Raw genomic sequence first — 26,969 nt, forward strand, 5'->3', positions numbered from 1 at the left:
AACCAAAGGATATTGTTCAAACATGCAATCTCTCTCTAAGAAAACTTTAATAAAGACACAAATAATGGTTTGTGTTAAATATAAAATTTGATTGTTGTTTTTTTATCCTACACAGCTACATGTTATCCTCAAGTTTTTCAAACACTTTGTCCATTCATTCTATGTATAACTTTGCTCCCGATAGTTTGTTCCGTTTTAAAGTTTGGATTGATAAAACAGTTACATTAGAAGTTCTAGGGCCATTGGACGAGAAACAATAAATAATTGAGAACTTAATTTACTTTAGACTTGTGGCTCGGAAGTTTAGAAAATTGTTTTAGTAAATAAACTGAATCAAATCGAATGTTGATAGCTAGTGATTAATACGGAATGTGGAAAAAAAACTTGCTAGATCTATATTTTTGTTTAACAGTTCTCAGTTTTCAAAACGCAAATTGGAGCAATAAGAAACTTTCCTTTAAAAAAAAAGCGTTTTGTTTGTTACTATGAAACACCCGATAGTATTTGATCTCGTCAGAACATGGAGTAAAATGACACTATTTCTTGTTAATAGGCGAAATATTTTGAGAGTAATATAACATACAAAAGGTAGTGCTAGTATTGGAATATGTTTTTGTAAATATACTGACACATTATGACACAGCATGGCTCGAACTGGTTTCCGTCACACAAAATTTACACCGTATTTTTAAACCCATTGCCGCGGTACCTTGCTACGCCACTGCCTACAGTATAAGTATTTACTAGAGAAAAAACAAAATTATCACAGGTCGTGGATCTGTTAATTAATAGTGTTATAATTATTTCTTTTCAATTCTAAACAGTACTATCAGTAAAGACAAGACATAAATCTACATCTATATTACACAGTTAAACGGCTACTGAACTATTGAAGGGAAGAAATCTTACCTGTGACTCTAATCTCTAGAACTAAGCTAGATATCCCCGCGCCTACTCTAAAGAGCCAACATTAACACACGTCAAGGCTGTGATAAGGCTCAGTGGTTTCACCGTCAAAACATCAACAGAAATATGGCGTTGATTAGATCACCTGTCGCTTGAGTCTTTGACTTCAAGGAGTGGGGGGGGGGGGGGGTAGCACTCCCGTCTTAGCGGAGGCGGGATGGGATTGTCATTGGGTGGAGCACAGACCATTATCCCTTCTACCCACCCCATCCTCGACCCTAAATGATCGTAGTGACTGGTAAATAATGTGTTAAGACGCATCCGTTCTTTTCAAGGTAGATAGGTCTTTTTCTTTTTTTTAAATAAAGGCAAAGGGTGGGAGTGTAGAGAGAAAATAATACACAGCTGGAATGTACCGGTGTCTATAAAGTGCCACAGAGTTGTCAGTTGTGCTGTCACAGGTCGTGGCACAAACACTATGAGACTCGAAGATCTGGGACCAGACTGTCGTGTTAGTTATTATGTTCTCAGAATGAATGGCGCGATTTGTTCTAAATTTTATGAAGCGAAACATTGTCAATATCTGCATTGGAGTTATCACTATGTATGCTATTTGATGTTAGACCTACAAAGAGTGACTATCTGTATTGAAGTTTTCTAGTGTCTCGATGTATTTGATGTCACACAGAGTGACTGTCTGTATTGAACTCTCTAGTGTCACGATGTATTTGATGTCACACAGAGTGACTATCTGCATTGAAGTTCTCTAGTGTCACGATGTATTTGATGTCACACAAAGTGACTATCTGTATTGAAGTTCTCTAGTGTCACGATGTATTTGATGTCACACAAAGTGACTATCTGCATTGAAGTTCTCTAGTGTCACGATGTATTTGATGTCACACAAAGTGACTATCTGCATTGAAGTTCTCTAGTTTCACGATGTATTTGATGTCACGCAAAGTGACTATCTGTATTGAAGTTCTCTAGTGTCACGATGTATTTGATGTCACACAAAGTGACTATCTGTATTGAAGTTCTCCAGTGTCACTATGCATTTGATGCTGCTACAAAAAGTGGTGATTCTCCCTATTCGCACTTTCAGTTTTCCAAGAAGATGGCTCAGTCCTACACACTTTATATATAACTAGAACTTAGCAGTACGTGGGACCCCGAGCAAGTAGGCGCTGCCTAACCCTAACTGTAACCCAAAAGATCATGCTAATAGCTTTCATGTTAATTGCTATAAATGCCGGAAAGAGCTTTTGTTTTCGAATGAATCCACCATATTGTAGTTCAGAGTGACTAAAAAATCTCTCTACGCGGGGCATTCTAAGGCCCTATGTTTAACAACCCCCAAATGCCGCTTCTGAATTAATCAGAAATCATTCAGAACTTAGCAACGAAAATCTGCTGACATGCCCCTTTTCAGTGGCGTAGAAACCATGGCGCGAACAATTTTGACAATGATTTTATAAAGTTTTTAAGAAATCCGTCCTTGGAGACTTAAACTTGAGATCACTATTAATTTTCAAGTGAGTAGGATAAATTTTATTTCGGATTTTTATTAAAACATTATTTTTTTGGAGATCGATGTAAATTTATCATTGTACAATGAAATCCATTACAGTTATGTAACTCTTCCATTGTCAGTAAAGAGTTTCATTCGAATAACAATAATGATTATGTAAACAACGTGTAGAATATTTGTATTACACAAATAACAAACTAGTGTTTAAGAGGGAAGACATATTAGGAACTCCATTTATTACGTAAACACAAGCGGTGTTGCACTGACGCGCTAGTGTGCAAATGTACATATAATACTATTATGTTACATCTCTCTTCTTTAATTCAGAAAATCTATTTATCAGAATAACTAACAAACTATTGAACTAAAAAAGTCAATTCAGTTCATCACAAATCAAGTCTCTTGGGTTTGTTAACTATTTTGCCTGAGCGTGTTACATAAGGTTCATGTGGTCTAGATGTGTTAGAAGAAGCAGTGTGTAGTGGCGGCTCAACATCTAGTGTAGTTTGTAATCTTGGACTCTCTAGATATTGTGGTTCTAGTTGTTCTGAAATGTCATCTGGAAAGTCATAATTATTGTCAAATCTGTTTGCTTTCTCAAAAGACTTTCTGATGTGTTTTCTGTTTCTTCTGTAGACCTTATTTCCACTTTTGACATTATATGATCTAGGCTTAGAATGCTTCGAAACTACTGTTCCTGGTTTCCACTTAGAATTAAGTTGCATTCTGACTGCCGTTCCGTCTTGTAGTGGATTATGACTCTTAACTCCTTTCCTCTTATCTTAATAATGTTTCTGAGACTGTTTCTCGGAGTCAAAGTGTTTCTTCACCACCTTGAGATCTGGTGTCTTGGTAGGTATTAGCGGTTCTGACACATTTTGAGCTGATGTTCAGCACACCTGCTACAATCCCTAACTGTCACTTCAATGTCTGCTCGCTGCTTACACTTGACTATTCCTAAGTGAGACTTGTGAATCAGATTTAGCATGTATTTACGTAAGCTTGGTGGCATGACTATTCTCAGACCTTTGTATATAATACCATCCGAAGTTGATAACTGGTCTCTTGAATCCCAATATGGCCTGACTTCAATTGGAGTCTTGCTTCTTGTGTCTGGCCAACCAGTCATAATTACTTCCAGAAGCATTGAAAGTTCCTTGCTTGTACAGTCTTGAATTTCACTGTATTTCGAATCCCTTACAGAGATCATATGCACTGAATCATCTGTAAATTCACATGTCTGTGTATCAGTATTTGGTAGATGTGCACGAGAAAGTGTATCGGTGATAAACATTTCCTTGCCTTTTCTGTAACTGACTTTCAGATCATACCACTGTAGTCTTATTAGCATCTTCTGTATTCTCATTGGTGCTGACAATAGAGGTTTCTTGAAGATTAGCTCCAGAGGTTTGTGATCATTATAAACTGTTACTTCTTTACCAAATATGTAGCAGTGAAATTTGATTGTACTATACACAATGGAAAGCAGTTCCTTCTCAATTTGAGCATATCTTGTTTCTGTATCCGTGAGAGCTCTTGATGCGTATGCAATTATACGACCTTCCTGGAGTAATACTGCTCCCAGTCCATCTTTACTTGCATCACATTCTATCTCTACGTTCTTGTTGACATCGTAATATGCTAAAACTGGAGGGTTTGTACAAAGATGTTTCAATTCTTCAAAACTCTTGTTTTGTTCCTGATTCCATTGAAATTCTACATCATCTTTTAGAAGCTTTCCTATTGGGGCATCTGCTTGACTTAGATTAGGAATACATTTTGCTAGGTACTGAATTAAACCTAGAAATCTTCTGATTCCATCTTTATCTTGAGGAGCTGGCATGTCAATAATTGCCACTTCTGACACCATGTAGAATATTTGTATTACACAAATAACAAACTAGTGTTTAAGAGGGAAGACATATTAGGAACTCCATTTATTACGTAAACACAAGCGGTGTTGCACTGACGCGCTAATGTGCAAATGTACATATAATACTATTATGTTACACAACGGGAAAATACTTTAAAAGATAAATTACTTTTGTGTTTTATTTTAGGTTTATTGCTATTTCCTCCTTTAATATTGTAGTAATTATCACAAAACCTGCTAGCAGCTGATTGCCTCTGAAAAAGACAGGTGGCGATGTCGTTGATTCCGAAGTCTAAGGATGAGTGCAGTGTTTTACATGGCCACGCAAATCCAGTTGCGACCTACATGTTTTCCCACAACTAGTGCAGACAAAGCCTTTGTCCGGCGGGGTCTACTTATGTTTTCTTTACGTCTTTTGCGCTGGTCTTCTACGATGGTTTTCTTCGGGCCTCCTATGTGTGTCCCGCAGCCTTTGTGAGAGCTTCCTTCAGGGACCAGTTAAGTTACTTGTAAGACCTCAAAAGGAATACGAGCGATTTTTTTCTGATTTTTCAAACATTAAACTCCTGAATTACATGATCCTTCATTTTCCAACAATCCGACTAGAGAATTAGAATGTAAACATTCGAGAATTAGCTCTAGACCTCAGAACTGTCTGTCAGCTTTGGCATTGCTGCCAGAACCATAAGCCAAGCCATTGACGTGTCCTCACTTTTGATTTCATCTAGATCTACTGTGGAGCCACAACAACTATTTGATTTCATCTAGATCTACTGTGGAGCCACAACAACTATTTGATTTCATCTAGATCTACTGTGGAGCCACAACAACTATTTGATTTCATCTAGATCTACTGTGGAGCCACAACAACTATTTGATTTCATCTAGATCTACTGTGGAGCCACAACAACTATTTGATTTCATCTAGATCTACTGTGGAGCCACAACAACTATTTAATTTCATCTAGATCTACTGTGGAGCCACAACAACTATTTGATTTCATCTAGATCTACTGTGGAGCCACAACAACTATTTAATTTCATCTAGATCTACTGTGGAGCCACAACAACTATTTAATTTCATCTAGATCTACTGTGGAGCCACAACACTGTGGAATGTTTCTCGGCGCTAAGCAAAAAGAACTTTATATTTTTATGCAAATTGTCTCACATAGTAATCGTGGAGCTTATCTATTACGTCATCTAGACGACAGACATCGGTACATTTCCAGTGAACAATGTTGGTACGAAACAGTTTGATTGTTAGAATCTTACATTGTTTGACAGTAGTTTTGTAATCGGTACAAATCATCAAGTGTGTGGTGAGGTTACAATTTAGTTTCGTTTTAATGTTTTCTCTCTCAGACTTGAAGGGTTAGAACTCAAATAAATGAACTTCTATGTGATCTAGCTGTCTCAACACTGCTGCTGCAAGTCTCCCTTCATAGATTTCATAACTTGATTCGTAAGTCAAACACTTCGTTCATTTTGTTTTGAGCACGCTCCTTTTCTTTTCGACTCCTTCTTTCAACTAGAACTTTTTCATTGACTGAAACATCAGTTGTTGAAACAAGCAAAAATATAAACAAACAAATCAAACAAAGCTTATATTGAGTGAAGGGGGATCACGATCCAAGCGGGGTAACAATCTCAATACTGCAAGGTTTCTCTACCCTTTTTCTAAATAAATATAATTAATTAATACTAAATGATTAACTCATTGGTTAATGTTTCTTTTTAATCGATTCTTGTGTTATTATCGACAATGAATAATTGTGAAAAAAATGTAATTGATCAGAGGATGGGAAGTGGGAGAAAAGAATGTGTCAAGGAATCCATTAGTGCACTGAACACTTTGACTTCAAAGACATGGTACAGTCTAGTCATGGGGATTCTATTGAAATGTATGCTTCGTTTCTAATAGAACTTTCCGTGTCCATCAAAAGACTCTTTATTTGACGTGCAAGAGGGAAAAAAACGTTTTAAGGACAAGTGAGCCTTTAGGGTTGACTTTCGACCCGATATTAGTTCATTGTTTTGTTGTTGTTTTTTTCTCTCCCATACTAGATTCTAGATCCCAGGCTAAGATGACGAACACAATAAACATCTGAACCAAACATCTGAACCAAACATTTGAACCAAACATCTGAACCAAACATCTGAACCAAACATTTGAACCAAACATCTGAACCAAACATCTGAACCAAACGTCTGAATGAAACATTTGAATCAAACATCTGAACCAAACGTCTGAATGAAACATTTGAATCATACATCTGAACCAAACGTCTGAATGAAACATTTGAATCAAACATCTGAACCAAACGTCTGAATGAAACATTTGAATCATACATCTGAAGATTAACTTTAAATGCTAAAATGACCAATAAAAAAAAACAAAATAAAAAAAAAATTATCAAACATTTGATCAAACAAGTAAATCAGAATCAACACGGTGACATAGATAGAAACTCAAAGTCGACCCCCAAAGTGGTTCACTAAGGCAGGTAAAAAGACAGGCTTCAATATTTTCAGCATGAATTTCAGAAGCTAAAAACTCTAAACTATCAATAACCACAACTCTTGTCTCCGCCAGTTCAAAAAGAAAAGAGTTGTACGTATCGAAAGTGTTGCCAATGCTATTGTTTTGTTAGGCCGACTGACGACATACCATAGGATACGGACAATTATTAATGTTGTTATCTTATCTTGTAAATAACAATAACTGATGAGATTAAATAATAACTTAATTAATGTTTTTGTTAAGGGACAATCTCACATTCCAGGGCCTCAATGAAGAAACTTTTCCCTTTAGTTAAACGCTTTGCATTATGAAGTGTTTGTTTTACCCCACTTTTTAGATACTAAACACTGGTTATTAATTGTTGATGTAACATTTATTCGACTTATATACATATTAAATGCATTCTTTCACTTAAAAAAAAGAAACATTTATTGAAAAGGTAAGTAGATTGTAGAATGAAAACCATTTAACTTATTAAAACAGATATTTTTTATAAAATATTTTTTTTAACAATACAAAACCGTTTGCATAAAAGTTTTAAAAAATATATACAGGAGACTTATTCGTCTTCACGATATAGCCACGTGTTTTGTTTTGTTTTTATATTTATTGTGAATAGTTGAAAAAATGGTGTATTTTTTTTTTTAGAAAAACTGCATGCATAGTTAGAAAAAATGTTTTCGCTTTCAGAAAAGAAAAAAAAAAAGCCGTTATTATCAGAACTTTGAAAGATCTGAAATATCATGATATCGGATTTTCAATATCTTTTCTAGTTTTCTAAATGGGATGAACGGACGGACAGACACACCACACAAATACTAATTCAAACATTTGAATAGGCGAAGATTGATTAGATTTACAGAAAAACAGTCTAGTATAAAAAATAGCGATACTTTTAATTAATTTCTTTGAAAGTGGTGATCAAATAGTTTGTGTAAGTTAATGGTGTCTATTAGTTGCCGTGCATGTGTGTCTGTTTATAACTAAAAGTCTTTAACGAGCCATGTGTAACTAAGTTTAGTATCAACATTTTTCTCGCGGTCACACCTAGTAAACATACCCATTTCCATGGGGTACAAACCGTACAATGGTACATGATACTCAGAACCACACAGCGACACGCCGCACTTTGACAGTTAGTAAATAGACGAACTTAAATAGACACACAATAGTTGTGAAAGAAACCAACCCGGAGGGAGAGGGGGTCCGCTACAGGAAGTGAGCAGTCTGAGCAAACGACTTCCTCGAAGAATAGTAATTTTATATCCGCCATTTTGTTTTCATAGCTTGTCTGACGTGTGAACAGAATAGTTCCTATAGTAGAGGAATAGTGTGTATATAGTTCAGTACCTCCACCTATGTTATGAGTCATAAGAAGTATAGCCTATAGACTGGATGTCGTCAAGCAATGCACGAAAATAATTGAAGGCGAATTAACCTTTAGAATATCTATATGTAGACAGTAGAATACACATGGTAGAATTGATTGATTCAGTGTTTCTCAATCCTTTATAATTGACACCTTCCCTACCCGTAAAAAAAGACCCTTAGCCATCCGAGATGGGGTGTGTTGGCCGAGTGGTTAAGTGGTTGGCTTACGAACCGAGATTTATTGGGTTCGAAGCTCGGTAAAAAACTGAGATTTTGAATTTCGGGATTTTTAGGACGCCCCTGAGTCCACCCCACTCTATTAGGTACCTGACATTATTTGGGGAAAGAAAAGTCGGTTGGTTGTTTAATGGTCACCTTTGTTAACCGTCGGTCCTAGAAACATGACTTTTACATCATGTGACGTATAGTTCGTAAGGTCTGAAAGCGGTACTTTTTTTTCCCTATTTAGTCATGTTGAGTTGTTAAATGCATTCTCTTGGCGTGTTCATTTTGATGAAAGAGAGCAGGTCTAATCAGGGCCGGATTTAAGGCAGGGCAGGCGGGTTTACTGTCCATGGGCATCCACAAAAGAGGGCCACCACAAAGGAGATTTTTAAATTATATACCAATTTCGACCGGTCAGAAATTTTTTTAGTTTTGTCTTTATAAATATTTGTACAACTCACTCTGTGTGTCAGTGTGGTAAAACGTTTGTACACATTACGTTGTATATAGGCTTATATACCCAATCTAGGATTAAGCTGAAATTTTGCATAATTATTTCTTTTATCTAAAAACACAAGAATCAATAAAAAAAAAATAAACAATTAGATGATTAACTATTGATAATTAATTAATTTGTTTAAATCTTGAACAAGGTAAAGAAATCGTAGTTGACTGAAGTGTTGGTATAAGCTGAATTGGCACCCCTGAGGACTCTTGAGCATTGAATGAACATTGTTTTTATGCATTAAAAAAAAGGTTCATGTAAACATACCCCTTCTTCCCTCCCCTCATGGAACATTGAGAAAGCTAATAGCTAAACAAAAACAATTGGTAACAAGAAAAAACAACAAAAAAATACTTTAAAAAAAACAAAGCTTATATGAAGAGTAATTGTATCAATTAGTTTGAATCATTCATTCAATTAAACTTGCAATAGATCTAGACCAACAATAATAAATCTGTGCGGTTAATAATATTTTTACCAATTGTTTTTGTTTACCGCAGTTTCATGCTACTAGCTTTCTCTATGATCTCTATGAATTCGCTATGATCCTTTCACTTGCCCAGACCATTGGGGAAAGGGGGAGTAGAAAGAAATGGGTATCTTGTGAAGGTTACCGGAATCACTTTTTAAATGCATAAAAAAGGTTGTACCACTTTAATTTGGATTTTAAGTCTCAAGCTTCCTGAAAGGGACTATTTCAACTTATATCACCACATCGATCAAGTACAATTTCTTTCCTTTGTTAGATACCAAACAAAATAATTAATTACCAAAAGTTAAAGAAGTACTTAATTTTTTTTAACGATTCTTGTTTTGAGTTGATCTAAGCTTTGTATACTAATTAGACTACATGTTTCTTAATTGGTTATAACAAAAAAAAAAGGTTGTAAGGTGAAGATTGTAAAAGTGGTTATGGTTCGAGGTGAAATTTAATGAAGGTTTAGTGAAGGTAAGCAAATAAAAATATTCCAAGAAATGTTTTATTTGAAATAAAAGCTATTGAAATCTAAAAAAAAGTTTTTTCTTGTGTCTGATATTTTTTTTTCCAAATGCATCTTTACTTTTACTTTGATTTTAAAATCTTTCCGAGACAAAAGCGCATCCTGTTCTCGTTTATAAACCTAGTTCAAGGTCACTGTAGGACTTTTCTATGGCAGATCTTTTGAGCATAAACGATTATGATTTTTCTATGGAAGCTCTTGTGAAAGTCTGGGTAACATTATACTGGCTGGGTGATCAAAAACATTAATAATAATAGAATAAACATAATAACATGGCTTGTTATAGATCTATAACTAAAGGAAGAGTGCAGTATGTCAAGTGGTTGAGCAGATCCTGCTTTGTCCTACATATTTTGCTACATCAAACCTAGACAAAACCATTGTGGTCAAAAGATTTCTCATAGCTTATCAGAAGTTGTCAGGCCTGCAACACTATGCTCACTTACAGTTTACTCTTCAAGAAGTCAAGCTACAGCGAGATAGCATCACATGAGGGCGGTATTTATGTTTCGAATGTTCATTTCAAAAACGTCTTTCAAGTTTTTTCTATTTGTTTGTTTTCTAACAGATCAACTGAAACTAAACTGGTACTTTTGTTTCTTTACTTAATTTCAACTAATAACATAAAATTAGATTCAAATTGCTTAGGACATGTACAATACCATGTCAGAACTCACCAGCTAATTTTAACTTTCGTTGTAAAGAAATATAAACAGGACATAATGACATTCAACTTAACAGAAAGTCTGAATAGAATGACTCCACAACTGAATGAAGTCTAAATAAAATGACTCCAACAGAAAGTCATAATAGAATGACTCCAACAGAAAGACTAAATAAAATGACTCCAACAGAAAGTCTAAATAAAATGACTCCAACTGAAAGTCTAAATAAAATGACTCCAACAGAAAGTCTAAATAGAATGACTCCAACTGAATGAAAGTCTGAATAAAATGACTCCAACAGAAAGTCTGAATAAAATGACTCCAACAGAAAGTCTAAATAAAATGACTCCAACAGAAAGTCTAAATAAAATGACTTCAACAGAAAGTCTGAATAAAATGACTCCAACAGAAAGTCTGAATAGAAAGACTCAAACTCTGTCTTTAATTGTTCATAGGCTAGTGGCTAAACAGAGGTTTATTACTTTCCCAGAAAGAGATGTGTATGGGGTAAGGTACATCGCTACTTTAATCACAACAAGAGCTAACCAGCAGAGAAGCAATAGAAATCAGGGTATTGTATTCCTATTGTTCGTCAGAGACTACAGTTTCAATTCAGTTCTTTAGCATCGCTAATGCAATTTTTATGTATGCACCATTGTAACTCTATAATACATACATTAATAACCAATGATTGAACTGCATTATTGTAATATTTTGAAAAACAACAACAAAGGTCAAACAGAAGGCCTACAAGTATGATTTGTTAGTAAAATTAGCTTTTTAAACGAAGGTAAATTCGATTCAGTTTACAATATCTCTCTTTCTTTTACAATATGACAAGCTTTTGGATATTAGTATTTTTATTAATAAGTGGATTTCGTTTTTATAAAAGCTTTCGAAAAGTGTTAGGTTCTTCACAAAAGCTGTGCCACGGGGTCTCCACATACTTAAATCCGGCCCTGTGTTTGTCAAAATCAGACTTTTCTCGGTTTACTCAAAGGGTATAGATCTTAAGTTTAATGTATTTACATTTTTCTCATATTAGTGAACAAGTGTTATATGTTAAAGACAGAAACACATTTTAAGGCGCATATATGGGATATTGATCTACACTACACCTTATTCAACTTTTTGATTTATTTAAAAAACGTACTTATAGTAATGTAACTGTGAAGTTTGTCATCACATGTTCGCTCAGTCTTAACGTTAAACCCATTTTTAAAAAGCTCTTAAATTTCACTGTATTAATGTATATATTTATTAATGTGCCCTGTTCGTTTCAACGTTTTGTGTTCGTGATGTTGTACTAGTGTAAGTCGCCAACTAAGGGCGTGCCTACAACTTGCCATACTCCAATAAACCAGCATGTTTAACATTCGCGTGACACAATGATAGGAGATGAACGACTGACGTAGAAGTATTCTGCAATAGGCTACTCCCTAACCTATTAGTCAATAGGTTATTAAAGAACCTATGAGATTAGTCAATAGGTTGTTAAAGAACCTATGAGATTAGTCAATAGGTTGTTAAAGAACCTATGAGATTAGCCAAGACTCGATAGGCTACTCTAGAACCTATGAGATTAGTCAAGACTCGATAGGCTACTCTAGAACCTATGAGATTAGTCAAGACTCGATAGGATACTCTAGAACCTATGAGATTAGTCAAGACTCGATAGGCTACTCTAGAACCTATGAGATTAGTCAAGACTCGATAGGATACTCTAGAACATATGAGATTAGTCAAGACTCGATAGGCTACTCTAGAACCTATGAGATTAGTCAAGACTCGATAGGATACTCTAGAACCTATGAGATTAGTCAAGACTCAATAGGCTACTCTAGAACCTATGAGATTAGTCAATAGGCTTCTCTAGAACTTAAATGATTAGTCGTAGATTTTTTTATCTTTTATATAATCTTCAAACTAATGGATGTATGATTCTATATAGAAGTCTTCTCAAATATTTTCAGTGCTATTATCCCACAACATTGCCCCTAGCAAAGGTTCGACGCTTTGTAGAAATATTCCCTAAATATGACTAGAACTCAAAACTGATTAGATCGATCTAAGACTACCAGTTGTAAGTATTTTGTATAAACATGTATTTTGCATTGTCTAAAATTGTATCAAAATTTGTAATCTGTGTTTAATAAAAGGGTTAACGACCTTTGTTTTCTATCTCTTAAGTGTCTCTAAAAATGTATCTAAATCTGTTTTCTCGGAGACTTTATGAATGAAACTTCACAAACAGAAAAGTTTCATCTAAATTTCACTCGATTTAAATGAAGTGTTAGAGAATTGGGTAAAAATCGTTAGTACATTAGAAGCAAACACAAGTCCGTACCCATGCATAGTTTAAATCAATTCGGGGCTCCAATATGAAGGAGCTTTGGGCGTTAGTCCTTGCTCTCCGACTAAACCAGAAAGAGGGAACAAAAAGTATCTGAAGACAGTAACATTAAGGAGCCAGCTTCGGCCTGAATAGGTTTAAGGAAAGAAAGTACTTAGTACTACATTCGGACTGAATAGGTTTAAGGACAGAAAGTACTACATTCGGACTGAATACCTTCAATGACAGAAAGTACTGCATTCGGACTGAATACCTTCAATGACAGAATGTACTGCATTCGGACTGAATACCTTCAATGACAGAATGTACTGCATTCGGACTGAATACCTTCAATGACAGAATGTACTGCATTCGGACTGAATACCTTCAATGACAGAATGTACTGCATTCGGACTGAATACCTTCAATGACAGAATGTACTGCATTCGGACTGAATACCTTCAATGACAGAATGTACTGTATTCGGACTGAATACCTTCAATGACAGAAAGTAGGCTACTGCATTCGGACTGAATAGGTTTAAGAAAAAAAAGTACTACATTCGGACTGAATAGGTTTCAGGAAAGAAAGTACTACATTCGGACTGAATAGGTTTAAAGACAAAAAGTACTGCATTCGGACTAAGTTCCGTTGATTACTTTAGATCCTGAATTGATTCATCAAAGAATTTAAAGATTATTATCAACATATATTAACTCTATTTTTATCTCACTGAATCAGAAGAGATCACACACAATAAAGAGTTTATGTAACAAACGTGTGTAATATATACTATATATATATATAAAGAGAGAGAGAGAGAAAGAGAGCGAGAGAGAAATTACAAGGCAGCTTCATTGGCTAATGTACACTCTAAGAAATATATAAAATAGCTCTATCCACTGTTTCACTACATCTACGGAGTCCAGGATAGAAGGGAGCTAACATAGCCCCACTCCGCATTATAACAAAGCAATCCATAGAATACCAATCCTCTTTGTATTTAGACTTTTTAGCGGCCCCTGAAAGTGGAAAAGAAGCTATTAGTTTTGTGTGGAATGTCTATCCGTCCGTCCTGTTTAGATCTCGTAAACTAGAAAAGATAGTGAAAATATGACACCATAATATTTTAGACCATTCAAAGTTCTGATGCAACGGCTACTTTTTTTCTTTTCTAAAAGAGAAAAATCTAATTTTTTAAATCACTAATGCAAGCAGTTGATGTTTTTCATAAAAATACACCACTTTTACAACTATTCACTATTAATAGTTACAAATACGGGATGCTCTTTTGAAAGGGAAATTGACATACATTATTTTAACATATTGTTATGACTTTGCCATGCGCACCGCCATCCAAGATAGTGCAGAAAGAAGGTGCGCACTATCTGTGACCAAACAAGTCGGATGTTGACATTAGGGACTAACGATTTCCGCCCAAGTAGAGAGCCAATATGGAGATGCTGTACTCAAGGCAGATGCCCTTTGTGTTTGTCATGTCTCTATGTAAATAAACGTCAATGTTTCGTTGAGTTGCCTCCTATAAGTTATTACAATATTTATGCAAATGGTTTTAGATTTTGAAAAAAATTTTTTTTTATTACGTTTGTATTGCTAAGTTATGTAAGTTCTGCCATACTAACTAGCCTACTACATCTACACACAAAGAACGGTTGTTTTTTTTTTATAATTTAAATAAGAGAAAGATGTACAAAACAATCATATCAATGAGATATTCATTATAAGACATCAGATAGGCCAGGTTCACAACTAACTTCACATTCATTTTCACCTATCCCTTGGTCTGCTGGGGCGCCACACAAGATCTGTCAACCTTTTTTGATAGAATTTCACTCTGATGTTCTTTCTGAAAATATTGATATCTGCCTTTTTACCTGCCAGGATGAAACAATTCGGGGGCCAATTTTGAGTTTGTGTTTCCACACAAACTGTTTTTGTAACCTTGTTTGTTTTTTTGACATTCATAAGTATATTCAGAATGTAGTCAAAATGAAATTGATGACACATTATGGTATAATCAAGATAAATTCATCAAAATTATTTTAAATATCTATCTGATGACTAAAATTGCCAATTAATCCAAAACGGAAAGCTAACGAACTCTTATGAACTGAAGACGGGAAACAAGGCTGTAAGTCTTCCCCAACAATCTTACTATTGGTAATAGACTGGCTAATAAGAAGGTCAGTAGTTGACAAGACATGTGCAGGCATTCAATGTCGGAGGATTCCAGCTCCCGTGGAAACGTCCGTTGAGGGAAGCGGCTATTAACAGGTAGCGAACACTGCCTCCAGTGAGCTACCAAAGTACTTACTATCGAAAAAACATTGCACGTGGTGTGTAGGTAAGAAAGGCTCGCTAACCAAGCCCCATACGTTCCCCAGCGGGGGGTCATACGCGTGGTGATGACCCTCCTACGGTTAACCCCTCGTGGACTCTGCGGGCTTTGCATGAGAGAAGGAACTGATAACATTGGCTCAAGTAGTCGTGTCCCATGAAAACATGATCATTTTGTTGATGGGCGGACCTACGGACAAAGGGGTCGGTGAAGAGCCAATCTTTAATTTCTGGCCACTGGTAAAAGCCTTCCCGTTAGAGGGTCATAAAACAGATTAATCCCTTAATGGACACTTTGACGAGGCATTCAATAGACTCTGACAAGACAGTTGGAAGATTTAGATTTGATATATCCCTATGCAATAAAATCCGTATCTTCAACCAAAATGTGAACGTAGTTCTTGTATATAGCGCAGACTTAAGAGGTACAAACGAACAATACCGACAGGCTACAGGCATTCACCAGATAATGATTGCGACATATAAATAGTATCAGAGGGCCAAACAAAATCTCAAACTACAGCCAGTGTGAAACAACTCATCAAACACCAAATAGAGCCAGAAATCAAACGACGCAGATGTGGCTACATACAATGCGAAGAGCATTAGAAAACAAAACAAGTTCCAAACTGGAACCCACGGGGGAAGAGAAACGCTGGAAGGCCAATGCAAACATGGAGGAAAAAGTGTTGAGCAAGAAACAAAGATGGCGGGATTGACCAAACTGAACAGATTTGGGGGATTTCAGAGGAAACTCTGATGGCGAAGAACTGTTGCTGCTCTAAGCTTCACTCGGAGTCAAAAGGATTAAGTTAAGTAGGCCTAAGCAGTGAATAAGCAGTAGTGAATATTACAACAAGAATTCGATAGGGTACAGTAAAGGTAACGTAATTGAAGCAAGCCTACATATCCAATTCTACAAGCTAGCTTACCAAGTACAATGGGAAAAAATATTTAAAACAAATTGTAAAATTATTTAATTCATATTAAACTTGCGCCTCAGATTAAAAACATTTTACAAGTTTATTGTTATAATAGCTTACATTGTACACAAGTAAAAATAAGGAGGTCGTAGAAGCTTTCAGTTGGCAAGTTTCCAAATCTCATGTTCATGAATTTGTACAAGATCAAACAAAGGGCTAGTGTTTATTAAAGGAAATTGGATGTGTAAGTGTGTATCTGTGATAATCTCTGTCAAAGAAAATCTGTAGATTGTAAGAGAAACTTCATGAAGACAATGACACATAAGAGAACAAAAAAAAAAAAAGCACTTCTAGAAAACGGTTTAGATTCCATGATGCGGAGAGATAGTGACGTGCCTGGAAGAATTCGCCAAATCATAATTCAAACATATCTTCAATATGTCCCACCTAGCTAGAACGAAAGAGTCCTCTATAAATTAGCTACTGATAAGTTTTTGGGTAGTTATACTCAAAGGAGGGGAATCAGTATCAGTCTTGTATTACTATTATTATTAAAGATAAGAAAATCTTGTTTTAGTAACGTAACCATTGTTTGCACTGTTTATATTTTTACTGGTGACCTCATTTTCCAAATTGTCATTGCACTGGAGTGCTGCCTTTGTGAACTGATTTTTAAACTCTTAATTTCTTCTTTGATTCGTTTCATTTGTTTTGAAATTCTTCGGTGCTATCATTAGGACATAACAAACTAATGATTTATTATAAGTTATAAGTTAAATTTCATGTTTATTTATCTCTAGGGCAGAAGAAAGAAAGAAAATCTGAAAAAGAAAAATAATGATTGTAAGATAAAAGTTAGTCAGTCAAAAACAAATTGACAGAGATAATATGCTACGTATGTAAGCAATTCAGGTAAAGAGACAGGTTTTAATATTTTCAGCACGACTATTGATTAACCAAACTACCAAAAACAACCAAGCTCCCTCCGTCCATACAAGCAGACATGTGTTGACAAGGAAGTTGTAGAGTTGTAGACGTCGTTATTAGTGACATTACATTGTCAATAAATCTTTACTGCACTAAATGATACGAAGATGGGCTTCAGTGTTTGTCTCTGAATAATCCTCTTATTAATGGCCGGCGTTCAGACAAAGAGATGGACATTCATGCTCTCTGGAAGAAGTGCTCCTCTTTGGTCCAATGTCTAAAGTGTTCATGTAAAAACTACATTACACTAAGCACAAGCTTATTAAATCTTGTTTTAAAAACGCGTGCATTTATGTGTAAATAGAATTCATCCCTTCTTTAAACAATAAATAAACGTATTCCGTCAACTATTAATTGGTCGTAAATAGAAAACTTAAACACAGAAACTGATCAGAAAAAGAGAAGTAGCTATATCACAGTGAAAATATTTTAAAGTTAGTGATAAACACAATGTTACATTTAGGTTAATATTGATTGGAGGGTAATACTGAAATAAAATAAATGAATGTGTCTTACTTGGTTGATGTTTTTTTTTTTCTAGAGCTGTGGATAATATCAACCAATTAGAGTCCTATTTGAAACATTAAAAACTAAGAACAACATTCAAAGTAAGAAATATTTGCAATCAGTTGGTTTGATTCGTAGGCCTATCTAGTTCCCAAGGTCTACCTACAGAGAAAACGTTTCTCACGGCTCAGGTCAAACTGAATACATGAATACATTGACAGTTGTATAGAAATCTTTTGACGACCAGTTGGGTGTGTGTTTGTAGCCTAGAGGGTGGTGAATCTTCACAAGCCACATTTTTTTTATAAAACCTTTCCACTGCTACTAGATAACAGGCCGGAGTATACCCCCCCACCCCGCATTTAACTCCCTTGTAGTTTACCCTCTCTCTACCCGCAATCACCAAAACAAACCACCCCGCCACCCTTCAGTCTGTTTGTGATCTTCTTGAAACCGTTGTATTATATAATGTTATGATGTTCTGCCCAGCATAGTTCAGTGCAATTAAAATGGCCACTGTCAATAGTGGTGGAAAGAAGGCAAGAACTTGGTTGATTTAACAAGCGAACAATTGTATCCCCCGCATAGCCTTCCTTGTTCTGCATACATTATAAGCTTATGAAATAACATTTTTAATGTTCTTCATGTCGCCCAATAATTCTTTTAAAATTTACTTGCGAGTGACTAGGTACATAGAAATTATTCCATTACAGAATATAGTGCACATACAAAGGCTACCAGCCAACACTATTAATGTAATGTAGCCTAAGTTGAAATACATTCTGAAGTAAGAGATAACAGGTAGCACCTTCAGTGGGAATTACTTAAATTATTTTGGTACAGTACTGAAACAAATAGGAGATAAAAGTGACAAATACAAAAATCTTTTATTTATTTTTTTCTGTAGCACTTTACGTCTGATGAAACTAAAGAGGCCAATCCTTTATACACAGCTGCGGTCACGGGTTGGCTATCTGTAATCACCAGGCACTGTTGCACTTTCAACAGCTTTCTAATTCTGGTGTGTATGCCATCTGTAATCCAGGGCCCTTCTCCCTTATGCTAGCTCTTCATGTGGATCTATCCAGTGACTCTTTTTCCCAACTGTTAGTGTCGATTTTGAAGAGCTTGCATGCATCTCTATATCTTAAAGGTGGGCGACCAGTGGCTATCCTGCTTTCTGTTAGATCACCATACAGAATGTTTTGAGGAGTCGACCACAAGGTGAGAACATGACCGAGCCAGCCAAGGCGTCAACAGCTGATAACAGCGCGGATGTCCTGGCACCCTTCTATTCGCAGCACTTCCTCATTAGTTATTTTATCTTGCCACTTTATTTTAAAAATCCGCCTTAAGCATCGAAGGTGGAAAATATTCAGCTTTTTTCCCCTGCCAAGAGTGGGTTGATAACGTATAGCAGAGTGCTCATTCATGGGTCCGGTAGATTAGGGCTTTGGTATAGGTAGTCAGCAAGGTATTGTCCCCCACTCTTTTCTATAGCTGTGACATGGGGCCTATTGCTATCCTGTTATTGATTTCTTTATCCAGAAGCACATCGTTAGAGATGTGCAATAATCGCTGCATCATCTGCATAAATAAGTTCCCTGATTAGTACCTTCCTAACATTGATATTTGCCCCTAATCTGGATACATTGAAATTCTCCTGCAGAAGTCTTAGAGAGGGATCTACCTCTCCTGAATCCACATTGAGACTATGAGACTACATTGAGACTCTAGAAGCTATCATGTGCAGCTTGGATAGTGCCACTCTATATACTATGCTGAGGAGAGAGATACCCCTAGAATTGTTGCAATCACTCCGATCTTCTTTGTTCTTATATATTGTGACAATATTTGAGTCACGAATGTCATTTGGGACATGACCCGATTCCCAAACAGCGGCAGATGGGTTATAGAGTAGAAGTGTTTGGTTGGCCTTAGGCCTAACTAAAGAAAGAAATAATTTAATAATAATTAAAAGAAATAATTGTGCAAAATGTCAGCTGAATCCGAGATTGGGTGTGGGAGAAATAACGCGTACAAACTTTTTAACATACTGACAGACACTAATATTAAAATATTTGAAACTAATTCTTTTTAGCGGTGAACTTTAAACATAAATAAAATGGCATCTATCTGCACTTTACTATCTTAAGTAATCAGACTTATTACCGCTGATTTAGTTTGTAAAATAAATAAACATGATAGTCTCTAAAAAACAAAGACTTCCTCTGCCCGCCCTTAACCGATTTCATCCTGCAGGATGTTAAGCTTAGCATAATTTTCTTTTATTAACAAAGAAATCTTTCTATTTTATTATCATTAGTTTAATAGTACTATCTATCAAAGTTAAAAGACGATATGAGCTAATGAGGCTTCCAATAAGGAAGTGAAATGGGAGTTTAGCAAAAGTGAATAACTAGATCTACTTCCGTAAACATATTTCTATTAAACCTTTACTTTCACGATAGTAAGTATCATTAGAATCTTATGTTAAATATACAACTAAGAAACAATATTACAGCCACTTGTGCTTTAAGTAAAACATAGATCTAAAGGTTGTTTAAAGTGCTTGAATCATATCGCTGAGTAAAAGCCAGTAGGTAACGACTAAACGAGTCAGTAGCAGTGCAGTTGAGTTACTTCGTCACTTGAGTAAATTTAAATGATTTGTTTGTTTTACTAACTAGTAAACTACGCTTCCGCCTTGTCAACAAATCAACAAATGTAAGAAAACAAATACTGAAATATATAGATCAAGACCACCTAGGCCTACATATAAATCTTTATATTTTTAAAAATAATAATATTCATTATCTAAAAATCTAATCTTAGTCTTAGATATTAAAATATTATTTTGTTACTTACTTGCACTCTACAGTATACTTTCAGTTTGACCTTACTAGTACTACAAGTCTACATACACTTGGCGCCCTCAGTCTCAGTCTTACAGTTACACTAAAATTGACTAAAACTTCTAAATTCTAGATCTATATATAAATTTATCTAATAATAATATAGATATCTATTTTATAATCATTATAATATTCTACAGTATTCAGTCTGATATGAGTATCATTAATTAAAAAAGAAATCTCAATAATAATATTTTTGTATATAAAATATATATATTTAATATATCAATATGGTCAATATACATTCTCCCTTTTACTGTACAATTTATTCCATAGATCTAGAATTCTAGAGCTTATATATTGTATAGAATTCTTAATTCTAGATCTATATCTCATTATTCTGTGATCTGATCTACATTTAGTTGATTTAGAGATGCCTTAAACCCTGTTACTTGCTTATCCTATACTCATTTCTTGTATGTATATATTTAAATTTATTTATAAATTTTATTTGGAATACTATTCTAACGATTTTCTTTAAAATTTCAAGGCCTACCTATATAAATGAGAAAAAATTCTTGACTCTTTGGCCCCATGGGGAAAACTTGAAGTCAACCATTATATTGGTTAGAAAATGCTTCATTACCGAAAATTTAATTCTTGCTAGAATGTTTTATGAATGAAAATTTTCCATATGACTTCAAAGGCGAAAAAAATTGACAGCGCTTGCTAGAATGTTTTATGAATGAAAATTTTCCATATGACTTCAAAGGCGAAAAAAATTGACAGCGCTTGCTAGAATGTTTTATGAATGAAAATTTTCCATATGACTTCAAAGGCAAAAAAAATTGACATCGCTTAATTCACTGGCTTAATGCAGTATACTAAAACATTTCATTGCAAACATGAACAACTTTTAATGAATCAGTAGACCTAATTAAACATTTGCGCACTGTCTTAATGTAGGCTCTATTAGCCTTATCAATAAAGTAAAAGCCATCTACATGGCTCTCCACAATTCAAGTGTTTAGTAAACAATTTATAAAACACTTAAAACACAATAATCATACATTGGCAAATGTAATTAATATTTTTTCTTCTACAGTTACATCATTAATCAATCTGCATAAGTGTTTGTAAGAGTCTGTGCATTATTAAAGTACTAAATAAAAATGATGAAAATTTATGAATTGCATCATAATACTTTAAAAGTGAATGATACCCTTTTTACTGTGTAACTTTCATTGTTATAGCATTCACAGAGCACTATGGTAAAAGAATTTTGCGTATGCTGCCACTTTTTTTGTTTAACATTAATCTTCAGAAATACGAATGTATGTCATATTCCAGACAGACGTCACCCAATAAAATCTAATCAGCTATGAAAATGACAGCTAATGGAGACCCCTCCCCCCCTTAACGTCGAAGACCACTTAACATATGTGGGAAGCATTGTTTCAAATAACGCATTGCTTTTTAATGGAGATTAATCACCACCAGTAGTGCTTTTGGACCCCTCTAAGTGAGAGTGTGCCGAAATAAATTACTCTGCCTACCTACAAAAATCAAGTTTCACGAGTCGAGACAGTGAGCTATTTTGATCAGTTTCTGGAAGCTGAGGTCAAGTCAGAGATGACCAGAGTAAACAAGTTAATTATGTTCATCCAATCAGAGAAAGAGGAGAAGGGGAAAAAATAGCATATATGTCAGCTTCTAGAAGGTCACAGTCAATAAAATAATTAAGGAAGGAGTTTCTATGATTCTGGAAAGTATGGTTGAGAAAAGTATAAATTAGAGGTAAGTTGGGGTCCTCGCATAGTAACGATTCTTGATAGTAACGGTCTTATGTTTAAAAGCTTGCGGATCCATTAGTTGAAGTTATACTAATTGAAGTTGTTGTATCCTTAAGTTCTATCAATAACAAGTTATATCAGTAAAAATTAGTATAAGAAAATTTCAATTTATGAAGATATTGAAGTAGAGGTTGAATTGAGAAGTCACTTATATGTGGAATTTGAAGAAGATTATTAAAGAAGTTAAAAGAAAAACAGATGTTTCTTTAGTGTATTATCAAATTATTCATATATTCTCCTGCGTGTGATGATTCTGTTTGATCAATAATTAATATAATAAACATTATCAAGAAATAAATAAACAGAAATCGTCACATCTAGAATATATGGTGGCAAGACTGCACTATAAATAGCAATGTTGTTGTGAATGCCTGTATGGACAGTATAGAGGGTCTTCTTTAAGTCTGACAGTTACTCTTGGCAGGACACGTCTCCCTTATGGAGGACGATCATATGCCAAAGACAAATCTTTTTTAGTTAGCTGAAAGGTCATCAACCTAATAGAGAAACGCTACTTTAGAATACTAACGCAATGTTTTAAGTCTCTTAGGAAAAAAATGCACAATTTACTTTGCTACAAAGTGCATGTTGTACCCTATAAACTAGAGATTTTGCAGCACTTGATGTTTTGTACTAAAGCTATATTGAATATACTAATTGCAATATTAAGTGTATGAACATAATCATTTGAGAAGTACAATAACATACACTGCAAAGACTTTCTTCCTAGCCAATAATGGGCTAATAGTTTTACGCTAAAGATGCAATACAAAACAACACGATGTGAGCTGTGGTTTTTCTAAACTGTTGGGGGACTTAGAGACTTTCTCTTTATTCGCCTTGTACAATTACATTTAGAATTAACAGTACACAGAAGCTACTTTTCAGATTGGTAGTCTTTACCCAATAGTTCATTTTCTTAATTAGAAAAATATTCCCAAAATGACTTTGGGTATATATCCTTCCTTAAAAAATTATTCATCTGAGCAAGCCTCGGTAACCTGGTACTAATTATTACCTGACAATCACTAGATATAGAACACCATACTTTTGTTAATGCTACAAAAAGAATCATTCAAAAATTACTGTGAAAATTACTTTTAAAAAACAACAACGTGGATGCTGGATTTGAAATTCTAATAAAAAAACACAAATAATATTCATTTTTAATAATACTTTTTTTTTACTACTATGTACTCTTTTTATTAGCTTTTAGATAGTATGAACTAGTCTTCCACATCTAACATATTAACATTTTATATATATTATATGAGCTGACATCCATGCTGCAGTACGGTTGACATGGTTGGTATGTTTATTTTGCCCAGAACATCTTTTATCCCTTAATAAAACAACCCTCATTACAATGCTCTCCCACCCCCAAAACATTGGTGGTTCATATGTCCCAGTCCTAAATATGAGATTTAGATATTATGCCACACAGATGGTTTCCAGATTTTTTAGTTCTTCATAAAGATTTAAAAAAAATAGGTCTATTTTGGGGCAGGTGTTCTCTTGACAAAGTATGCTGGCTTGTAAGACTTGTTATCACTGGTACCACTTCATGAAGGCAAGCCATGGGTTGTGATATTTTCATTTTCTAAACTAAGGGAACCCGTTGTCTCATTCTGCTTTGCCCTGACCTAGGGCAAAAAAATTTTTATAATCAGCATTATTTACCAATAGTACATGTTATTTTTTAATGTCCCTTTTTTCGTGTAAATATGACTAGCAGTAAATTAAGACTTTGTTTTAGAAATTAAGACACACCAAGATGGATGAAGCTAATTATATCATTATACTTGTTATTATAATTGGATAGTTTTTCTTGTTTTCTAAATATATATATATATATGTATGTATGTATGTATATAGATATATGGCTGTATATATATATGTATATGTGTATATATATATGAACATGTATATGTATATGTATGTATATATATATATATATATATATATACAGTGCTTTTTTTGTAAAATAATAGGTGCTGGTACTCAGTGATGGATTGCCTAACTTTTAACTTCTAATAAATTAATTTAAAAAAACATTGTATAAATATACGGAAGGAAACTAGAATAACACAATTAGTTTTAGGTTTCTTTATTTTTCTAGCCATGTTCCATGAAAACAAAGCTACAGGACCAAATAGATAAGTGCTGTCTGCATTGTGTCCATGCCAAATGTTATCTAGCCTTGTGGGGGAGATAACTGGACTGAAACTATTCTAGAACAGTCATTTTGATAGTATTTGTATTACTAGTGTGATTCAGCCAGATGTGATCACCAGTTTGTCATTATGTTTATGTTGCACATATGTCTGTATCTGAATCAACTAACATTGTGTAATTTTATTTGATGTTTATTATTTATTTTGCTTTTTGACAGTATTGGATTCCTGTTACTTGCATACAAGTGATGAGACTTTAAAGTGGAGAAAAATGTCACTTCTATCAGGTGTGTCAAATTATCAACCAATTTATTTATTTATTCATTATTATTTTTCTTTCTTCATATACTTAATATACTTCTATGCTTACAAAGTAGCTTTCTTAATTTTTCTAAATATAATAATTTCACATTTACTGTGGTTACAGAATAAAAAACATTTTTAGAATTAGATTTAGTACTATACTAGTAAGATTTAAAATATGGCTTTGTGTGTGTTGTGTTTTTTAAATAACTGTTACTTCATTAATTATATATATATTTTTGTATTTAGAAAGTGAAACTGCTACAGAGTACCTGGAGATCTTACAACAGAAATTATGGACAAAGGGGGATCACTCTTTGGATAATGAAATAAATTCATTTATTGCGATGCTTGAAAGTCCTTTGTTCAAGCACCTGCTTACACTACAGGTTGATTTTAAAGTTACATTACAATGTTATCTTGCTTTGTTTCAGTACATTAATAGAATACAAAATCATCTACAGACTTTAATAGATCTAATGCTACCAGTACTTAAAAGATTTTCAAATTAAATTTTTTTTTTTACCTAGACCAGATATGCCCAAAATAGGACCCACAGCAGGAGGTGGGTCTATACGGCCTGCCTAAACTTCTGTCCACGGTTCAATAAATCAGCATGTAAAAAAAGGGAAAAAAGATAACAAAATAAGTAGCACTAGGGTCCCTCATAATGGTCTTTGATAGTTTCTATCTGTGGTATACTAATATTCATACATTAGTTTCATATTATCTAAGGCAGCTATTTTTTGTTTCAATTTTTTAAATATTTAAGCCAGCCATTTCCTAGGCTTGTGATTGACACACAGTGCCTTTTCAGAATTTTTAGCTGTCTTCTTCTTTCTATAGCAATGAAGCAATGCACAAGTAGGTCTTTGGTTGCACCACAAAGAAGATTTCTATGGTAATTCAAAGACATGTTGTCATGAAGAACATATTTACCAAGGATAGACAAACAAAACTGAGGCAGTAAAAACAAAAAAATGTTATAATATAATGCTAAATATGATAAATAGAGCTTGCCTGCAGTTGAACAGTTCTGCCAAGAAAGGAAGAATGCAGTTGAGCCTGTCAGCTTATAGTGAATGATAAGGAAAGGACAAGCTCATTTTGCAGACGTTTGCTGATATAACCTTTTTTCCAAGTAAAATTGTAACATTTAACAAGCGGGTAAGGATCAGCAGATTAGTATGTCTTTTTCTGAAAGCAAGATTTAAATTCTGGGGCTCTGGAACATTAGTTTCAATGAAAGTATTGTCGTTTTTTATTTGAAGATTGAAATAAGTTGCTTCATAGATTCATCTGCATAAACGTTAAAATGCAAGATAGGCCTGAAACTGGAAATAACTCAATTTCAAAACGAGACATCATTCCTTGACATATTTTAGAGATGCAGACCATTAATTTCTACATCATGTTGCTTGCAGAAACTTAGCCAATCTTAGAAAAGATGCATAAATGTTGATTACAATATTTAATATATTTACAAGTGCTTATGTGAGTGATTAAGCATTTTAAATTTTGAAACAAATGAGACCAGACTTATATAATTGTATACATTCAGTGCTCCTACCTGGAGTACAGGGTGGCTGCCTGGTTGTGCGGTTTGCTCGCTGGACTGACATTTGGATTTATTGATGGTCCCAGGTTCAAACCCTGCCCGCTCCAATCCCCTGCCGTCCTGTGGGAGGTTTGGACTAGGAAGTAAATTATCTTCCACTCTGAAGGAACATCCGAAACATGAAAACAGCTTAAAACATCCCAATAGTTACTATTGAAATAATCTTGAATACAACATATTCATATAACAAATTTATCACAAAAGATTTTAAAACTTGGTCAAATCTTTTCCAAATAATAAATTGTGACTTATGCAGTTTTATGCACTGAACTCTGTTTATTTGTTGTTGTTGTTTTTTTTTTCTAAGAAATGTATACTTTAAAAATGTGGTCAATTTAAAACATTAGCTTGGAAGTTTTATAAGAACATTTAGTTAAATTTTCTGAAGCCTATATAGTTAATAATGATATATAAATTATATTTTTATTATTATTTTAAAAATAATTATTATTAATTTA

At 34.3% G+C, this 26,969-nt stretch overlaps 2 protein-coding genes and 1 long non-coding RNA gene across 11 annotated transcripts in view; 2 read left to right on the forward strand and 1 right to left on the reverse strand.

Annotated features, from left to right (window-relative positions):
* Positions 1 to 17,960, reverse strand: part of LOC106060109 (uncharacterized) — a 36,042-nt gene extending 18,082 nt beyond the window's left edge. Inside the window, exon 1 of one of the 3 annotated variants that reach the window (XM_013217896.2) lies at positions 17,718 to 17,960. The gene's annotated coding sequence lies outside the window, so the exon portion shown is untranslated. Of the gene's footprint in view, positions 1 to 629; positions 880 to 909; positions 1,066 to 17,717 lie in introns of those variants that run through there. The other 2 variants (XM_013217894.2, XM_013217895.2) reach the window with 2 other exon arrangements.
* Positions 4,493 to 7,413, forward strand: LOC129926371 (uncharacterized). Its single transcript, XR_008778001.1, has 2 exons — positions 4,493 to 5,775; positions 6,378 to 7,413. It is a non-coding gene; the product is annotated as an uncharacterized LOC129926371 (long non-coding RNA).
* Positions 17,961 to 20,046: 2,086 nt separating the features above from the next.
* LOC106060106 (multiple PDZ domain protein-like) overlaps positions 20,047 to 26,969 on the forward strand; it is a 126,043-nt gene continuing 119,120 nt past the window's right edge. For 6 of the 7 annotated variants that reach the window (XM_056030816.1, XM_013217887.2, XM_056030817.1 and 3 more), the window contains exons 1-3: positions 20,048 to 20,178; positions 24,809 to 24,877; positions 25,143 to 25,282. In XM_056030816.1, the coding sequence (XP_055886791.1) occupies positions 24,862 to 24,877; positions 25,143 to 25,282 (156 nt within the window). In that variant the 5' untranslated portion in view covers positions 20,048 to 20,178; positions 24,809 to 24,861. Of the gene's footprint in view, positions 20,179 to 24,808; positions 24,878 to 25,142; positions 25,283 to 26,969 lie in introns of all 7 variants that reach the window. The other variant, XR_008778175.1, reaches the window with a different exon arrangement.

This window comes from Biomphalaria glabrata, chromosome 5 (genome assembly GCF_947242115.1).
Source record: "Biomphalaria glabrata chromosome 5, xgBioGlab47.1, whole genome shotgun sequence".
In the NCBI taxonomy this organism is placed as follows: Eukaryota; Metazoa; Mollusca; class Gastropoda; family Planorbidae; genus Biomphalaria; species Biomphalaria glabrata.